The following is an 18,420-nucleotide window of genomic DNA, read 5'->3' as shown; positions in this document are numbered from 1 at the left end:
AGTAATACTTTACACTTAGTGTTACAGTAACTTCACATGATCTTATATTTGTTATTCCTGCAGATTAGCGGTTGTTTTGCACTGACAGAAATCTCTCATGGTACTAATACAAAAGACATGAGAACAACTGCTACTTATGACTCTGAAACTCAGGAGTTTGTTCTACACACTCCGGATTTTGAAGCTGCAAAATGTTGGGTTGGTGGCTTAGGTATGTAAAGCATTTTTCTCTGTTTTGTTCATAATCGTTACATGCTTTCTGGACCTCATCACTATCACGAGGTGAATTGGTGAGAAAGACCCAATAATTAGTTCTATAGGAGGCTGATTGAAACTAAGAGTAAGAGCTATTGTCGAACTTGTTGCGAGTAAAACCTGTCTTCATCAGTGATGGTGCTAGTGAAGGATCTTCATTGTGCTAGTACACTCCTTCTTCCCCAAAGTTAACTCATAGTCATCATTTTGCTGCTCCCCATTCCACACAAATTTCGAAAGAGCGTTTAGAGCATGTTTCAGAACATATGCAGCCTAATTTATTATTATTTATTTTATTTTCTTATTGTAATTTCTTCCTGTAACCACTACAACCTGTATATATGAGAAGGGAATTGTATGCCAATCAGTGCTGATTTTTAATGTTACAAAGATTTCCTCCATAAAACTTTGTTATATGGGGTACAAGGAAGTTTTGTCTACCCAAGTAACCACATAACTTAAAATGTTTGCTTTTCTCATTCGCTTTCACGGAGCTTTTTTAATCTGCAGACTGTTGCTCTAGTGACATAGTCAATCTAATTCCTAATATTTTTTGTAACGAGAAACAAAAAGCAAAACAGAAATTTTGGAATGTTAATGTACATAATATTTCTTATTAATTGTACTGTTATCATCTGATGTTCATTAGAGTACTATGTTTAATTTCAGGGAAATGTGCCACACATGCTGTTGTTTATGCCAAACTAATCACTGCTGATGGGGAAGATCATGGCCTGCATACATTTGTGGTCCCCATAAGGAGCACTTCAACTCTCTTAACCATTCCTGGCGTCATTATCGGAGATTTGGGCGAGAAAATAGGTTTGAATGGAGTTGACAATGGATTTATCATGTTCAATCACTATAGAATTCCACGGGAAAATCTATTAAACAGAAGTGGAGATGTCAATCCAGAAGGAAAATATGTTAGTCCTATAAAGGATCCAAAAAAGAAAATGGGTAAGAATCTAACTATTTATAGTATACTGCCCTTACAACTAAGATCACCTACATATTAACCTATTACTCATTAAAGTTGCATGCTATGGACATCCATAGGATCCCGAGAGTTTTAAGGCAAACAGTCAGCTTTGGTAGCAGTAAGGATATCAGTCCTACATGCTTACCATGCTTATCTCCAGAAGTACACTCCCTAGTACTCACTTCTTTGAGAGGCTGAATCCACCTCAAGGTCATAGTGCAACCAGGAGGATTAGGTCATTTGGAAAAATTCATGACCACATCGGAAATCAAACCTACTACCTTTGGGTTTGGAGCATAGTGCCTTAAGTACTACGCTGTTGCATACCCCCCCTTTTTACTACTGCTACTACTACCACCACCATCACCACTGTCGTCGTCGTCATCATACTGATACATGTCGTCCATTTCATTTTTTGGCATCCTGAAATTCTTCTTCTATTACTTAGTTTACGTTTCTTATACAATTGATCTGTTGATTCTGATTTAATAGCTGATCAGTATATCAGTTTCGAAATAGAAGTGGCAGAGCTTGATTTGGTTGCTCTCCACCCCTGTCCCCCACTACTGAAAACATTTCGTCTTAATTATGTCCCTGCTTCACTTATCCCTCATGTTATTATCTACTTCAGTGTTATGTTACTTCTTTTATACAAAAATGTTGTTGTTGTTTTCTAATGCCAGGCGTTTGACAATAAATTCATTTGACCTCTTGCACTCCAATATTTTTCAAAGATATTATCATGACCAGCCACTGAAGCACAGATTTTTATACAGAAATATTGTTTTGATTACAAAACATTAAATACGCAATTTATTAACGTTTTATTTACTTAGATTTCTGCTTATTAGACAACTGTTTGCAGAGAATAATCAGAAACGATAGGGTTGCAATAAATAAAATGTATAATAAAATATAATGGTGCAATATACAGTATTTACATAGTAGGCCACTATATAAATTGAGGTGTTGAGACCAAAAACAGGACTAGTCATGCAGAGGTAATTTTGAGAAAAACACACACACACACAAAAAGAACTTCACAGACTGCATTGTACTTGCTTTAACGCCTTGTTTTTGACATTGTTACTTTGCACTTCGCCAGATCTACTTGTCCCACAAGGAGTTAATTTTTTTTTAGAATACGTAACATATAGAAAATAGTTTTGAAAACTGTTGGCATGTCCCCTTTTTGATCAAAAGAAACAGAATTTCATAAAAAAAAATAGTACATAAATTAAGTACGGTAACCTTTTTTTGGTATTATATTACTATTAAACATTAAAGCGCAAAATTACATAAACAGGTTGATTGACACCTCAGTAAAACACTATTCAATTGGGTCACTTTCACTGTCTCACAACTCACTCCCAGAATTTTGGAATGCTGGGTCATTTTGTTTAACACTGTATTTCGAAGTGCATGAAACACTTTGTTATAAGAAGCAGACTAGTCACTTGACAAGTCCTGTTTTTCAACTTAACGCAAGAATTCTACAATGCTCCACGCAAGTGACAACTTCCATTTTTACATTAAATGATGAAGGGTCGCTCATGTAATATGGGATCACTCTTAACTCGGATACTCCAAAATTGATGACAAGTCCCGTTTTTTGGTCTCAGCTCCTCAATTAGTACACTATAACAAACTTTTTTCCAGAAAAACTAAAGATCTGGTGATGTTTCCTATGACTGGGATGCTTTAGATATTTAAAGTTTTTTAATTTTTTGAAATCCTTGAATTCCCTTAATTAAAACAGAGAGGACTATTTGATTAGGAATTCATTTTGTGAAGTAATTTCAAAGAAAATATTCCCATACAATAATGCAGCATGGCATTGTAAATCATATTTGCTCTCTGCGTGATATAGGAGTCCTTCAAATGTTAGAAATTGTATAAAAATGTTATAGTATATACAGTTTAAATAGACTAAATAAATACGAGTAAATTTCCCTTTCTTCATCCAAAGACCCTTCCTCTTTGTTTTTCATAAACTGGAAAACATCATGGTGCAAGGAGAATTTTGAGATACATCAGCAATATTAAAATAGCAAGTACAGTGCAACATTGACAATTTTAAAATACATTGGCGATATTAAAATAAGAAATACAGCACAACACTTAACTATATAACTGTACTTCGATTCATCATAGTAATATATAACTGCTTCCTTCACGCTGGTGGTGGTAGGTATAATTTTTATTGGGAATATGTGGGACGTCCATTCAGGACGATAATGTGTCTTTCTGTCAAATCGAAATAAATTCTGCTATGTCTCTCTTCTCCATAATCATACCTATCTTTAAGAAGGGGGACAAGACTAACTGTAGTAACTTTCGAGGAATATCACTTTTGTTGATGTCATACAAAATTTTGTCCAGTATTCTTTTCAGAAGGTTAACTCCATATATAGATGAAATTATTGGATCATCAGTGTGGTTTTAGGCGTAATAGATCAACTATTGACCAGATATTTTGTATTCGACAGATAATGGAGAAAAAATGGGAGTATAAGGGTACAGTGCATCAGTTATTCATAGATTTCAAAAAGGCATATGACTCGGTTAAGAGAGAAGTTTTGTATGGTATTCTTATTGAATTTGGTATTCCCAAGAAACTAGTTCGATTAATTAAAATTTGTCTCAGTGAAATGTACAGCAGAGTTCGTATAGGTCAGTTTCTGTCAGATGCATTTCCAATTCACTGTGGGCTGAAGCAAGGAGATGCACTATCACCTTTACTTTTTAACTTTGCTCTAGAGTATGCCATTAGGAAAGTCCAAGATAACAGAGAGGGTTTAGAATTGAACGGGTTACATCAGCTGCTTGTCTATGCGGATGACGTGAATATGTTAGGAGAAAATCCACAAACGATTAGGGAAAACACGGAAATTTTACTGGAAGCAAGTAAAGAGATAGGTTTGGAAGTAAATCCCGAAAAGACAAAGTATATGATTATGTCTCGTGACGAGAATATTGTACGAAATGGAAATATAAAAATTGGAAATTTATCTTTTGAAGAGGTGGAGAAATTCAAATATCTGGGAGCAACAGTAACAAATATAAATGATACTCGGGAAGAAATTAAACACAGAATAAATACGGAAATGCCTGTTATTATTCGGTTGAGAAGCTTTTATCATCCAGTCTGCTGTCAAAAAATCTGAAAGTTAGAATTTATAAAACAGTTACCGGTATATTACCGGTTGTTCTTTATGGTTGTGAAACTTGGACTCTCACTTTGAGAGAGGAATATAGGTTAAGGGTGTTTGAGAATAAGGTGCTTAGGAAAATATTTGGGGCTAAGAGGGATGAAGTTACAGGAGAATGGAGAAAGTTGCACAACACAGAACTGCACGCATTGTATTCTTCACCTGACATAATTAGGAACATTAAATCCAGATGTTTGAGATGGGCAAGGCATGTAGCACGTATGGGCGAATCCAGAAATGCATATAGAGTGTTAGTTGGGAGGCCGAGGGAAAAAGACCTTTAGGGAGGCCGAGACGTAGATGGGAAGATAATATTAAAATGGATTTGAGGGAGGTGAGATATGATGATAGAGACTGGATTAATCTTGCTCAGGATAGGGACCAATGGTGGGCTTATGAACCTCCGGGTTCCTTAAAAGCCAGTAAGTAAGTAAATAATGTTTCTCTTCTGCTTCAATCCAGTATTTATAGTAGTAGCGTAAATTATATGTTTTCTTATCTTTATGAAGTTAGAGTTAATGTCACGTAAGCATTCAGTCAGTAAGTCAATATTAAATCTGTTTCCATAAGCAAATGTTGTTAGTACACATTCATCTTGATTTTGCAGCTTGTTGAACCTCCATTTGTGTATCATGTACCGAGATTGACACAGCTAATATGAGAGCAGGTGACATAAGTGTTGCAGTGACGTGCCCTGTAATAGCTCTCAATTTATAACTGAATCTCTCTTTAATATGAAGCATTAATTTGTTTTATAGGTGCTGCTTTTGGAGTTCTATCTAATGGCCGTATAGTTATCATGGGCGTCTGTTTGTCATACCTGCTTAATGCTGTAACCATTGCTCTACGTTATTCCGCAATTAGGAAACAGTTTGGTCCAGATAACAGTGAAGAGCTACCTGTTCTCGAGTATCAACTTCAGGTACAGATAGATTTTATGTAGTGTTTTTTCATGATTTCATCCAGTTTTAATAACTGTAGTACAGTGATATTTTTGTCGTTCTTTCAGCAAGGTAGATTGCTTCCTCATCTTGCAGCCACATTTGCACTCAGAATTTTTACGAATTACATTTACAAGGTTCATGCTGATTTCATGCAAAGAGCTGTGATGGGAGGAAAAAATGCTGAGATGGTAAGTACAATTTCTACTATTTCCCCCCCCCCCCCATGCATGTCACTGTTTTCAATTCAATAAATGATTTTAGCATCATAAAGTGATGTTACTCACATTAGTAATGCTTTTATTATTGCTGTTTTATGCAGTTTTCTATTTTATGACTAATAAGTTTCAGCCCGATTTTTAAATGATTATGACATTAATTGAACTTTTCTCGACTCATGATCTTCTTCTATATGTTCTTTTAACATTAATTCCTTCCATCCATCCATCTATCCTGTAGCTCTGTGGCCCCTTTGAGTCTAGCCTCAGCTTCCCTGATGAGTGATGACATATGCCCATTCTCCTCAGTAAAAAGCCTTATTTAACATTAATTCACTAATGCTAATATCACTGCAGTGTTAGGTCCGTAACACACTACAGTGAGAAAGACGTAATATGTTTGTCGAGCTATGGAATATTCTTTCCTTTAGCATGGAGTAACTCTCGAATTAAGGCATAGCGGATGTCAAATATTTTTCATGGATTTTTTTTTATAGACACACCTAGGCATGGAAATTCATGTTGTTTCTTCTGCGGGAAAACCAATAGCCAGCTGGATTGCTAGAGATGGTATACAGGAGTGTCGTGAGGCCTGTGGTGGGCATGGCTACCTCAAAGGTATAATGCAGTCTATCATCTTGGAATGTTTTTTGAAATAATAGAATGAAAATTAGTTTTTTAATCGTAAGTTCTCACGTTCAGAAGTCATGTAGTTTGTATATTTGTTATACATAGCGGCTGGCCTCGGAGATCTACGTAATAACAATGATTCTAATTGCACATATGAAGGAGAGAATAATGTGCTACTTCAGCAGACAAGCAACTGGTTGCTGACACAGTGGAGCAATAGAGTAAAAGAAGGAACAACAATTTGTACTCCCCTGGGCTCTGCTAACTATCTCAATGATGTTGATAAAATCTTGAGGACCAGATTCAATGCTCAAACTATAGAAGAAGTTGTCAATCCTGAAGGTACGTGTATTTATATATATTTTTTTTATCCAATGCCACCAGGTTGTCTTTTCGACATTTCTGGTCTCCTCTCCTGGCCGTGGCTTAGTTGTAACCCACTTCTGAGGTTGGGGCACCTGGAAGGTGGAGTTACATTACCCCGATGATGTGATAGGATGATTATGATAATGTGGTGCCAGGAGAGGTCTTAAATCTAAACTTAACCTAAATTCCAGACCATGGACGAACACAGGAATAATCCCCTTTAAGGATTCCTGTGCTCTAACCGGGAATCGAACCCGGGACCTCATGAACTATAGCCAGAAGCTCTGACCACTAGACCATGAGGCTGGTCAGAAGTAAAACATTGATAATATAATGTATTTATATATTACATTGTATATTCACACTTAACAGCACAAGAGTTGTTAGAACCAGTGCTTTTTCGTTATATTTTCCATCAAGGAACCAGAAATCTATGCCTCCAAGGTAAACAGTTATGCAGAAAAGCATTGGTTAGAAGTACATTAAAATCCATTTTCTTATGAAGCCTGAGTGAAATTGAGGACCATTTTTGCAAAACTTGCTAACTGAAAAAACTAAATTTTACAGGAGAGACAAAATACTATAGTAAGCAAGTTTTGCTGTATCTCTTACTTATAGGAGAAAGCAAGTTTTGAAAAAACGATCACACTTTGACACACTACAATGAAGAGAAATAACCCAATTTTACTAAGACGCTTTGAACGTCATGTAGAGGCCTGCCTTATGTTAATGAATCCATCAAAATCTCAATTTTGTAAATTTTGCAGTTAACAAGTTTTGAAAAAACGGTCCTCAATTAGACCGGTGACAATTTCTTCCACAGCTCAATAAACCCCGATGTAAGTCATCACTGCTAATTAAAAATGTAAATGAGTTATATTGTTATACTGTTGTTTGTTTTGAATTTCTCTCACATGCGATTTCTATTATGCTTAACTGTGAGTGTTTCTTGTGAAATGAGTACTCTTATTTCTGTAATACCGGTAACAGTTCAGTATTTAAGAAAATTGTTGTGTACAAAATTTTCAACTCAACCTCCAGGATTAATATTTTTATTTCCCAAGAAGACGAATGAGCATATTAATGCAGTAGGCTTTATAAAAATGTATCGAAGCAAGAATATGCATAGCACAATGACATTAATACTTTTGTTTTCCAGTACTCTTAAGTTGCCTGTTGCTTCACTTTTTCATAATTTCATAAGTCGGCAATATCCTAGAAACATGTCATAGGTGTCCTTTATTATTATGTGAAGATGGCAGATAAAACCCAAGCCCAGTCATCTCTAAAAATAGAAATGCATTGTGTCGTCAGTTAGTAGTGTCTTTACTGTTAGTGTGTTTGTGTCTTGCAAGCATAGAAATTAAACCTATATGTGCCTACTGAATAAATTGTGGAAAAATTTACGTTTTATATTTTTTTCTTTGACTAGGTTATGAAAGAGAAATGGCTAGAAATAGATTTCCAAGTCTTTCAAGAACAAACTTAGTTATGGTTGAAATCAAAATAGAAATTAGGGAATTTGATAGACAGATGCAAGTTTGATATACAGTGCGTACATTTTATCTTTCCACGCTCACATGTGTGCAGCTGCACTTTGCACTGCTGTGTCTGCTCTAATCCACGAGCGTGGAAAGATAAAATGTATGCACCATACTCTAAATGAATAAAACAAGTGGCAGATAGTGTCTTTGTTTTACACCTCGATTAGCTTTATGTCAGTGGCATGTTTAGCTATATGTTGCTGAAGAAGCTTGGTATTGTGTTATGTTTGTAGTGCTGTTGTCTGCCTATCAGTGGCTGGTCTGCTGGCTGCTACAAGCCACTGCAAACAAAGTGCAGTCTCTGTTGCAGCGAGGCAAGGATGCTTTTACAGCTAAGAACGACTCACAGATGTTCTATGCTAAGCCCTTGTCACTGGCGTTTATTGAGGTGAGTGTTATGCCTTCACTTATATTCATTATTTTATTGTTATGCAGTAGACTATCAATTCAAGTGTATGTATGACTAGTCTACTACATCGCGCCATAGTCATATCCGATATCAGCAACTTGCCTGCAGAAATGAACCATCTTCGTAGAACACTACAGCAAAACAACTACAGCCGGAGAGACATCAACAAAGCCCTTAAACAAGCTACCACGAGAAGCAACACAATAGACTTAGACAGGAAGCAAGAACCGACAAAGAAAGCTTTCATTCCATTCTGCGGAAGCGTCTCACACAAAATAAGCAGAATCCTCCAGAAGCTAAATATCAAAACCATCCATAAACCACAGAGCAAAATCCGGAGTCATCTACGTCAGGTTAAAGACAGTCAGGGCCTAAGGACACCAGGAATTTACAAGATTCCATGTGAGTGCGGCGAAGTATACATAGGGCAGACTGGCCGCACAATAGAAGACAGAATCAAAGAACATAAGAGGAACCTGAGGCTCTATTACCCGAAAAAATCTGCAGTGGCGCAACACAGCATAGAAAAGGAGCATAGAATACTATTTGACCACACCAAGGTCATTAACAAATCAAGCCACTACTGGGAACGTACAATCAAGGAGGCCATAGAGATTAAGCTGGAGAAAAACAACTTTAACAGGGACGGTGGACTACAGCTCAGTCAGGCATGGACACCGGCCTTGGACCAGCTTAGGCCCTCTTACAAACAAGGTCGTGAAGATTACTGACCAAGGACGGCAACTGATTCCAACCAGCGGAACAGGGCTCGCCACCTGCCAAACTTCACACAGGAATCCCGGGAGGGGCGGAGCTTACGAAGAATGACAATTCCCAGCCCTGGATTGGCCGATCCGCCAACCAATCCCGTTTCACTTGAGACAGCCTAACATCTATATAACCTTCGGCTTTCTGTTCGGACATCACTTCCCTGAAGATGGCTGCAGAGATAGCAGTCGAAAGCTTGGAGCATTCCAAAATCCTAACTCGGCTGATATCCCGCAAAAACATATTAGCGAATTCAAGGGTATGTTCGAAAAATGGCATGAGTCAGGTTTTTTGAGAAAATGAGTTATTGACGATTTGATGCATTTCTAGGATTTACTCATTGGCTAGTATAAAAAGCACATGAGTCCTACTGTCCATTTTTAACATAACAATACTTGCGACTTATGATGCAGTAGTGAAGCATGTTTCTCTAGCAGCATGACGAGTTTTTATGTTTTGTCAATGGTATGCTGTTCAGTACTGGTGCAGCCACCAGTTGTATTGTTGAACTCGTTCTGCTAGCAGCTTTTGAGACTGTATGTGAAGACATGGGAATAGACCTAGCGCACTACAAACAAAGCTACTGAATTTCAGATGTGTCGAAACTCACATGTCTATATTCTAACCAATTGTCCCATTCTTGAGCCCAAGTTGAAAGATATACAAAAGTTGAAAAAAATTGTTCCATCTCTGTATCACCCATTCAGTGGCGTATGCTGAACCTGGAGTTTGGGTGTTCTGTTAAAAATATATAGTTCGTCTATCTCGCACAATTATTATAGGCCTAAGTGAAATATTGGTCAACATTAAATGCCATTTTTAATATATAATTTAGTATTATTTATAAATAATAACTATGGGGCGGTTGTTGGTGACCTAAAATTCTACTTCAAATGATCATTAAAATGCCCTCAAACTAAAGGAAAAATGACATAAAATTAAAAGAAAATGACATTTAAATATTATTCAAAGTACTAGCACCACAACTTCTTAAAAATTAATCACCTTGTTTCAATGACTGCCCTGCAAATGCCGGAGAAAGGAGGCAACTACAAATAACGTTATTCAAAATTGCATTATTTATGATCAAACAATAACCATGGCCAACAAAATAACCTGTTTGAAGTTCCACAACCGGCTAACTATTCTATATTTTCATATTTTGAAATAGAAAAATGTCTAGTGTATTGTTCGCTTTTTGTTTTATATTGTTGCACTAAATTCGGAAGTGGCGGGGTAGGTCTACCCTTATTCACTATATGTAATTTCTCTCCTAGTGGGCGAGAAGAGAATGGCTTTTGCAAAAGATCTTTTACAGTGTACATTTGCAAGTGCTATTATCATTAAATAAGTCATTTAAATTGTTCACCTGCGCTGGCACACAACTAGGAACCCTAGTAAAACCTAAACACAGTAAATTCACTCACACAAACAGTAAACACACACGTCAAACGCAATATTTTGTAACGCTATTGACAAGTTGAGCTGCCTATTGACAAGTTGACCTGCCTGTATACAGGACGACCTGCGAGCTTGAGAGAAGCGAGTATACCCACCTTGCGCGCGCAGAGAATTATAGCAGTAACTCTCAGCAGGGGATGTTCTTTCGTACGGACAGGACAACCAGACCAGAACTCATCCCACTTCGTCAGGCAGAGCGTACATTATAAAACGAAAGCCGTTCTGGGGATGGTGTGCACATTCAACCAGCAGGCATTTAAAATATTTAAATGGTAATGAATTCAAATTAGTCTTGAACTATATATGTCAACTTCCAATGAGATTACCACGTATTTAAATTGTGATAAATTAAAATTATTGTTGCATTATATAAAACAACTTAAAATAAAAAATTAGATTACAGAATTTACAGGGTGTTCAGCGCACACCTTGAACCCCCTGCACCCATTCTATGACTTATTGACCAGCAAGACTGCTGGGCAGAACTCTGCATAAAAATAATCGAAATAAAAAACAGTATAAGTTAGACGCAGATTGTTTGATAGTGGTTTGGACAATGTGCAACATCCTGGAAGTTTGAAGTAAAACAGACTGTTAACTCATGTCATATCTTTCATCCAGAGCATAGATAAAGATTAATTTATTGTAACATTAGATGGAAATAAGGGGATTATCTTGCTATTAAACTGGAGTTGGACATAAAAGGGCATGAATCAATTACGATTTCTTTATTACTTGGATGTAACCCAGTTTTCCATTGTGCACATCTTTTTAGATATGCACCAGCCGGCCTGTTTCTCAGAACTTAATTGCATTTCTTTCGAGTACAAATTTCAGTTCTTTGACTTTTGGTACAACACTTTCACCTACATGTAAAATAAAGGGCATGTTCAGTCAAATTTTGTTGTTGTTATTGTTGTTTTCTAATGCCAGGCGTTTGACAATAAAGTCAAAGATATTATCCATTCATTCATTCATTCATTCATTTATTTTATTCCATAGATCTTACATGAGCAATGAAGCTTTAAGATGTGGAACATGTCAACATTTTACAATATTACAATTACAATTTTTACAAATTTTTATAGTTTTACAATTTAGTAATTTTCTACAATTTTTACAATGTTGTACAATTTTTTTTACATTTTGGCGAGATGTAGTGAGATGAAATGAGGTCCGAGGATTCGCCAAAATATTACCCGGCATTTGCCTTTTCGGTGGGGGAAACCTCGGAAAAACCCAACCAGGTAATCAAATCAAAGGGGGTAATCAATCAAAGATGTTGATGCCAAGGACTCGCCATAGACCATCCGGCTTCAGTCCCACGGCTGTGGAAAACCTCGGAAGAAACCAAAGTCCAAAGGGGGATCCAACCCAAGCCCGAACGCAGCTCCGGAACAGCAGCCCAGCGAGTCTGCCGACTGAGCTACATCGATGGCTCTACTAAAAGTATACAATACATAGCCAATCAGATTATTAAATTTACAAACGCAAACGATCATTCATAAGTTGAGCTATATTATAATACAAAACAATTTAATTAAATTTAAGGTATAAACAATTCAACCAGTTGTGATATACAGAAATTGATAATACATATCATGCAAACTACTTCAAATTACAAACACAAACAATTTATCAGTAGAGCTATATAGATTACTATTCAATTTAAAGCATATACAATTCATCGGCCAAAACTATACAAATATATACAATACAAAGTAGCATACTTTCATTAAGCTATAAAAATTTGTGCAATTAATATCAAGTAGATTAATTCAATTTATAATCATAAACAATTCATCAGTTGAGCTATACATATAACCATTCAATTTACAGTAGGTCTATATACAATTCATCAGTAGAGCTACACAGAGTAGTAATCATTTTAAGAACATATACAATTCATCAGCCAAACTATACAAACATATACAATCAAATTAGTTCAATTTACAAACTTATTTTCGTTAAGCTATACAATTCACATGAAGTAGATTAATTCAATTTATAAGCTTAAACAATTCATCAGTTGACGTTTACAGTACATACAATTCATCAGTTATGCTAAACAAAAAATACAATACATAGTAAACAGATTAAGTCAATATAAAAACATATTTTAGTTGAGCTATATAAAATTGTACATGTCATTTAAGTAGAATAATTCAATTCACAAGCATAAACAATTCATCAATTGTGTAGAAGGTATGAGTATGTAGAAATTTGGTTAATTCTTTTCTGAACCTTTTCTCGTTGTTCTTCAAATCTTTAAGATTATTAGGCAGTGCATTGAAGACTGTTATACATGAATAGCGAACTCCTTTTTTAAAACAGCTTAGACTAACAGAGGGTAGATGAAGATCTGATTTATGTCTTGTATTAAAATGATGAATGTCTTGATTAGTACTGAATTTATCTTGGTTCTTAATATACAGCATCATTAGGGAAAGAATGTATTCACAAGGTAAAGTCAAGATTTCTAAATTTCGGAAAATATTTTTACATGAGGTCCTTTTATGCACACCGGCCATTATTCTTATAGCTTTCTTTTGTAAAACAAAAACGTGTTTAGCTTCAGACGAGTTACCCCAGAATATTAATCCATATTTCATTACAGAGTGAAAATATGCAAAGTATGACATTTTAAGTAAGTTTATATCACCAATAGTAGATAAGGATCTTAATGCATAACAGGCAGAGCTCAATTTACGAGTAATACATTCTATATGCGTTTTCCAGTTCAAGTGATTATCCAATTCTAAACCAAGAAACTTTGTGCTTATAGATTCTTTGAGATGAGTTCCATTTAATCGAATACTGTAGGAAACCTGAGCACTATTGTGTGTACTAAATTTGACTGCACTGGTTTTATCAACATTAAGTGCTAGTTTATTTGCATGGAACCATTCATTCATTAGATTCAGCACTGTATTAGAAGTGTTTATAAAATGATCGTATTGTTTGCTTGAAATAATTACACTTGTATCATCTGCAAATAAAATTACTTTAGATAAATTGTTTATGGTCAAGGCTAAATCATTAATATAAACTAGAAACAACAATGGACCTAAAATTGACCCCTGCAGAACACCATGTTTAATATTTCTAAATTCTGAATAAGTAACTTTATGACTATTTGGTACATTTATTTCTACTTTTTGTTTTCTATTTGATAAGTACGATGTAAACCAACCCAACATCTCATCTTTAATACCATAAAACTTCAATTTTTTTACTAATATACTATGGTCTACACAATCAAATGCTTTAGCCAAGTCACAAAAAATCCCACCTACATGTAGTTTCGAATTTAATGAATTTAGTATTTCATCCACCAAACTAAAAGCAGCATTCTCTGTCGATTTTTGTTTTCTAAATCCAAACTGTTCTAAAACTAATATATTGTTGGACTCCAGGTAATGATATAATCTATTATACATAACTTTCTCAAACACTTTTGAAAATGTTGTTAATAATGATATGGGTCTGTAATTAGCAATAGTACATTTATCTCCCTTTTTGTATATTGGTTTTACTATTGAATATTTGAGTCTTTCTGGAAAAATACCACATTGCATTGACAAATTGCATAGATAGCTTAACGGATGGGATAATATTTCAGAACAAGCTTTCAGAACTTTACTTGGAATTTCATCATATCCAGAGGAATATTTTGTTTTTAGTTGTTTTATCACATGCATGATTTCTGCTGCGGTAGTGGGAATAAATTTGAGACCTAAAAACTCAGTGTTAAATGCATCAGTTAGGTAACCAAGTGCAGCATCTTCTGGACAATCTTGAATGTTTAAGTTCTGAATAATATTTATATAGAAGTCATTAAAATGATTTGCAATTGATTTTGGGTTATCTATTTTACTATCATTGATTTTAATGCAAGTAATATTTTCACTCTTTGAATATCGATTAGTTTCATTTTTAATAATATCCCAAATAGTTTTAATCTTATTATCTGAATTTTGTATTTTTTCATTCAGATACATTTTCTTTGCATCTTTTATAACTTTTGTCAAAGTTTTACAGTAATTCTTGTAGTAATTAAGAACATGAGGATCATCACTATTCCTACTCATTAAATATAGATTCCTTTTTCTAGCACATGATATTTTAATTCCTTGAGTTATCCACATGTTTTTACTTTTACATTTTTTCACCACCTTGACTGGAAAACATTCATTGAAATAATTCGTAAATGTAGTGAAAAATGCATTAAATTTAGTATTAATATCAATGGTATCGGTACTATATACATTTTCCCAAGATTCATTTTGTAGACATGTATTTAAATGATGAAGAGATTCAGCATTTATAATCCTTTTTTTTATTTTTAGATTAACACTTTGGAATTTTTCACTCATATTGAAAACACTTAGAATTTGTGCATCGTGATCAGACAGGCCATTGACTAATGGTACTGTTGAATAGGAATTCAATCTACTTTTATCTATAAATATATTATCAATGGCAGTACTACTTCCAGCTTGTGTTCTGGTTGGAAAACTTACTGTGTGACTAAGATTATAAGTTTCAAGAAGTGAGTTTAATTTTCTTTTACGTGAGCTTTCTGATAGATAATCTATGTTTATGTCACCACAGATTACAAATTCGGTATGTGGTTTATAAAGTCTTTTCAATAATGAATCTAAGTTAGTTGTAAATTTCTTATAATCTCCCATTGGCGCCCTATAAACACATAAGATAATTAAATTTGATATCTCATAACCAATTTGTATTCCACAGATTTCAATATCTTGTTCAAGGCAAAAATCAGATATATCAATTTTACTAAATAATAGATCCTCTCTGATAAAAATACAGGCACCCCCTTTTTGGAAGACATCTCTACAGAAATGAGAACCTAATACATATCCATGTAAAGACAGTTGTAGTATTTCCTGTTGCTTCATATGATGTTCAGTTATACATAATATCTGAAGTTTATGCTTTTGAGTTGCTAAAGAAGTGATCAATTCATCAGCCACTGAAGCACAGATTTTGAGGTGTTCCGCATCCATTATTGGCAGACTATTTTACCTCCAGATAATTTTACCTTAATGGTACTCATTTCATATTGGAGTGAAAATGGCAAGTTGTAGCCGATTTAAGTCAACACCATATTTTAACGTTTTGGTGACTACTTCATTCACACACAACCCCCAGAATGTCTGGAGGACCACACCTGCTGTTGGTCGACAGGTCCATTGGACCTAACTGGGAGATCTTGTTGATCACCAGCTTTCCCTCCTTAAGCCACTGGAGGACGATTTTAGTGTCATAGAAGGTCAGCACTAGGAACAGAAAAGTAGAAAGAGGAGGAAGGAAAGTGAAATGAACCCCTAGGCCTCGAATGCTCTAATGCCATCGGGGTCGAAGAAAGTAAGAGTTCAGTCAGAGGACTGGATAGGAAAGCGTAAAGAGGGAATTAGGTATTGAATAGAGGAAAATTATACCAAATTCAGTCATTAACTCATCAAGCTGACTAGTGCTAATTGATGAGTAGCCCCTCCCTTTAGTTCAACTCGTAAAATTATGCTTACTAACAGCTGCACCACGGGAAGGTAGGGATGGGGCATTAGGTATTTGTCCAGGTTGGTTCCTTGAGGCCTTCAATGGGAAGGATTAATGTTTCTCCCCCCTGTATCCGATAGATACCCTTTTGCAGCCAGTCAAATTTTAATTTTAGTAAATAAACTACTAAATAATGAAATGACAATGAATCACAACTTGCCACAAAAATATGTAGAATGTCGTACTTTTTTTTTCTTACTTTCTTTCTTTCATTATTTCTTTTCAGCATTTCATACTACAGAGATTTTGGTTGTGTGCAACAGCTGATGGAATTGATCCAAAAGTTAAAGCCGTACTTACAAACCTGTGTTCTCTGTATGGTGCCTGGAGTCTTGAGAAGCACCTTGCTACTCTTTATCAAGGTAATATTAAAATATTCTGTATTAATTGATTTATAGCTCGACTCCGCTTGCCATTGATTGCTGAAAATCTGACTGGAGCAATTAATTTTTAAGTGGAAATAAAATCCCTAGGTTGCCTTCCTATGAAAGGAAAATAAAACTGGAATTTGAGTTCTGTATATTTGCAATACATAAAAAAATCTTGACTAAAAAATCTGGCCAACTGTTCTCGTACAATCAAATGTCCTTGCTTTGAAAACAAATGTAAATATAAATAATTGATTAAATGGCGATCTTACGCTTGTTAATTGTGTAAGCATGTGCGGCTTACAGCTGTTTCGGTGCTTCTTCACACCATCCTCAGAGCCTACTAGTTCACGGCATCATCTCGAACTTCACTGCCTGTTGTGTGGGTGCATTCGATTGTTGAAAGGTGTTGAAATGTGGTGTCAAATAGTGTGTGTGTTCTGAAATTGATCGGTGTGTTGAGAATTTGATCAGGGTGTGTTTTAGTGTGTCACATGCAATAGTTGCGACAGTTTCTACATTGGACAGACAGGCAGATCATTCCAAACTCGATACAAAGAACACATTAAAGCAATAACCAGAGGACACAATACATCTACATATGCCGAACACATAACTAATGCTAACCACACACACAATAACATAAATACAGACATGGAAATCCTACACATACAACCCAAAAACCAAAAACTCAACACACTAGAACAATATGAAATATGTTGTTGTTGTTGTTGTTGTTTTCTAATGCCAGGCGTTTGACCTCTTGCACTCCAATATTTTTCAAAGATATTATCATGACCAGCCACTGAAGCACAGATTTTGAGGTGTTCCGAATCCATTTCTTGGTTTGAGTTGCACAATGTGCAGTTAGGGGACTGATATATTCCAATTCTATGCAGGTGTTTGGCCAAACAATCATGGCCTGTTGCCAATCTAAATGCAGCTACAGACGATTTTCGTGGTAAATCGGGAATTAACTGTGGATTATGATACAGAGAGTTCCATTTTTTCCCTTGGGATTCTGTCATCAAATTTTGTTTGTTGAAGTCTAAGTATGTAGATTTAATAAATCTTTTCACAGAGTAATACGTAGATTTAGTAACAGGTCTGTAAGTAGCAGTGCTGCCCTTCTTTGCTAAAGCATCCGCATTCTCGTTTCCCAGGATTCCACAATGGGATGGTATCCATTGGAATACAATTCTTTTATTGAGTGATATTAATTGAGAGAGCATTTTAGTTATTTCTGCTGTTTGAGATGAAGGTGTGTGTTTAGAGAACAGAAATATACAGACCCACTAAAACACACCCTGATTAAATTCTCAACACACAGATCAATTTCAGAACACACACACTATTTGACACCACATTTCAACACTTTTCAACAATCAAACACACCCACACAACAGGCAGTGAAGTTCGAGATGATGCCGAGATCTAGTAGACTCTGAGGATGGTGTGAAGAAGCACCGAAACAGCTGTAACCCGCACATGCTTACACAATTAACACGAATAAGATCGCCATTTAATCAATTATTTATATTCAAGTGTTAAAAGTAGTGTACGAAAGATTCAACATGAAATGTAAATATCTCTATGGGATAAGGATTAAAGAGGCTTCTGACGAGTAACAGCAGGAAAAAGTGTATAAAGTGAAAGTAGTGAGTTTGAAGGGCTCAGCAT

General features: G+C 35.5%; 1 protein-coding gene across 7 annotated transcripts in view; it reads left to right on the top strand.

The window, feature by feature from the left end:
- LOC138714845 (peroxisomal acyl-coenzyme A oxidase 3-like) overlaps window positions 1-18,420 on the top strand; it is a 56,105-nt gene that overhangs the window by 22,658 nt on the left and 15,027 nt on the right. For all 7 annotated transcript variants that reach the window (XM_069847035.1, XM_069847037.1, XM_069847039.1 and 4 more), the window contains 8 exons: window positions 64-211; window positions 925-1,215; window positions 5,208-5,371; window positions 5,459-5,581; window positions 6,106-6,226; window positions 6,344-6,580; window positions 8,382-8,536; window positions 16,599-16,734. In XM_069847035.1, coding sequence (XP_069703136.1) covers window positions 64-211; window positions 925-1,215; window positions 5,208-5,371; window positions 5,459-5,581; window positions 6,106-6,226; window positions 6,344-6,580; window positions 8,382-8,536; window positions 16,599-16,734 — 1,375 coding nt within the window. The remainder of the gene's footprint in view (window positions 1-63; window positions 212-924; window positions 1,216-5,207; window positions 5,372-5,458; window positions 5,582-6,105; window positions 6,227-6,343; window positions 6,581-8,381; window positions 8,537-16,598; window positions 16,735-18,420) is intronic.

The sequence above is a fragment of the Periplaneta americana genome, chromosome 15, assembly GCF_040183065.1.
Source record: "Periplaneta americana isolate PAMFEO1 chromosome 15, P.americana_PAMFEO1_priV1, whole genome shotgun sequence".
Classification (NCBI taxonomy): domain Eukaryota; kingdom Metazoa; phylum Arthropoda; class Insecta; order Blattodea; family Blattidae; genus Periplaneta; species Periplaneta americana.
This window is presented reverse-complemented; position numbering and strand designations above follow the sequence as displayed.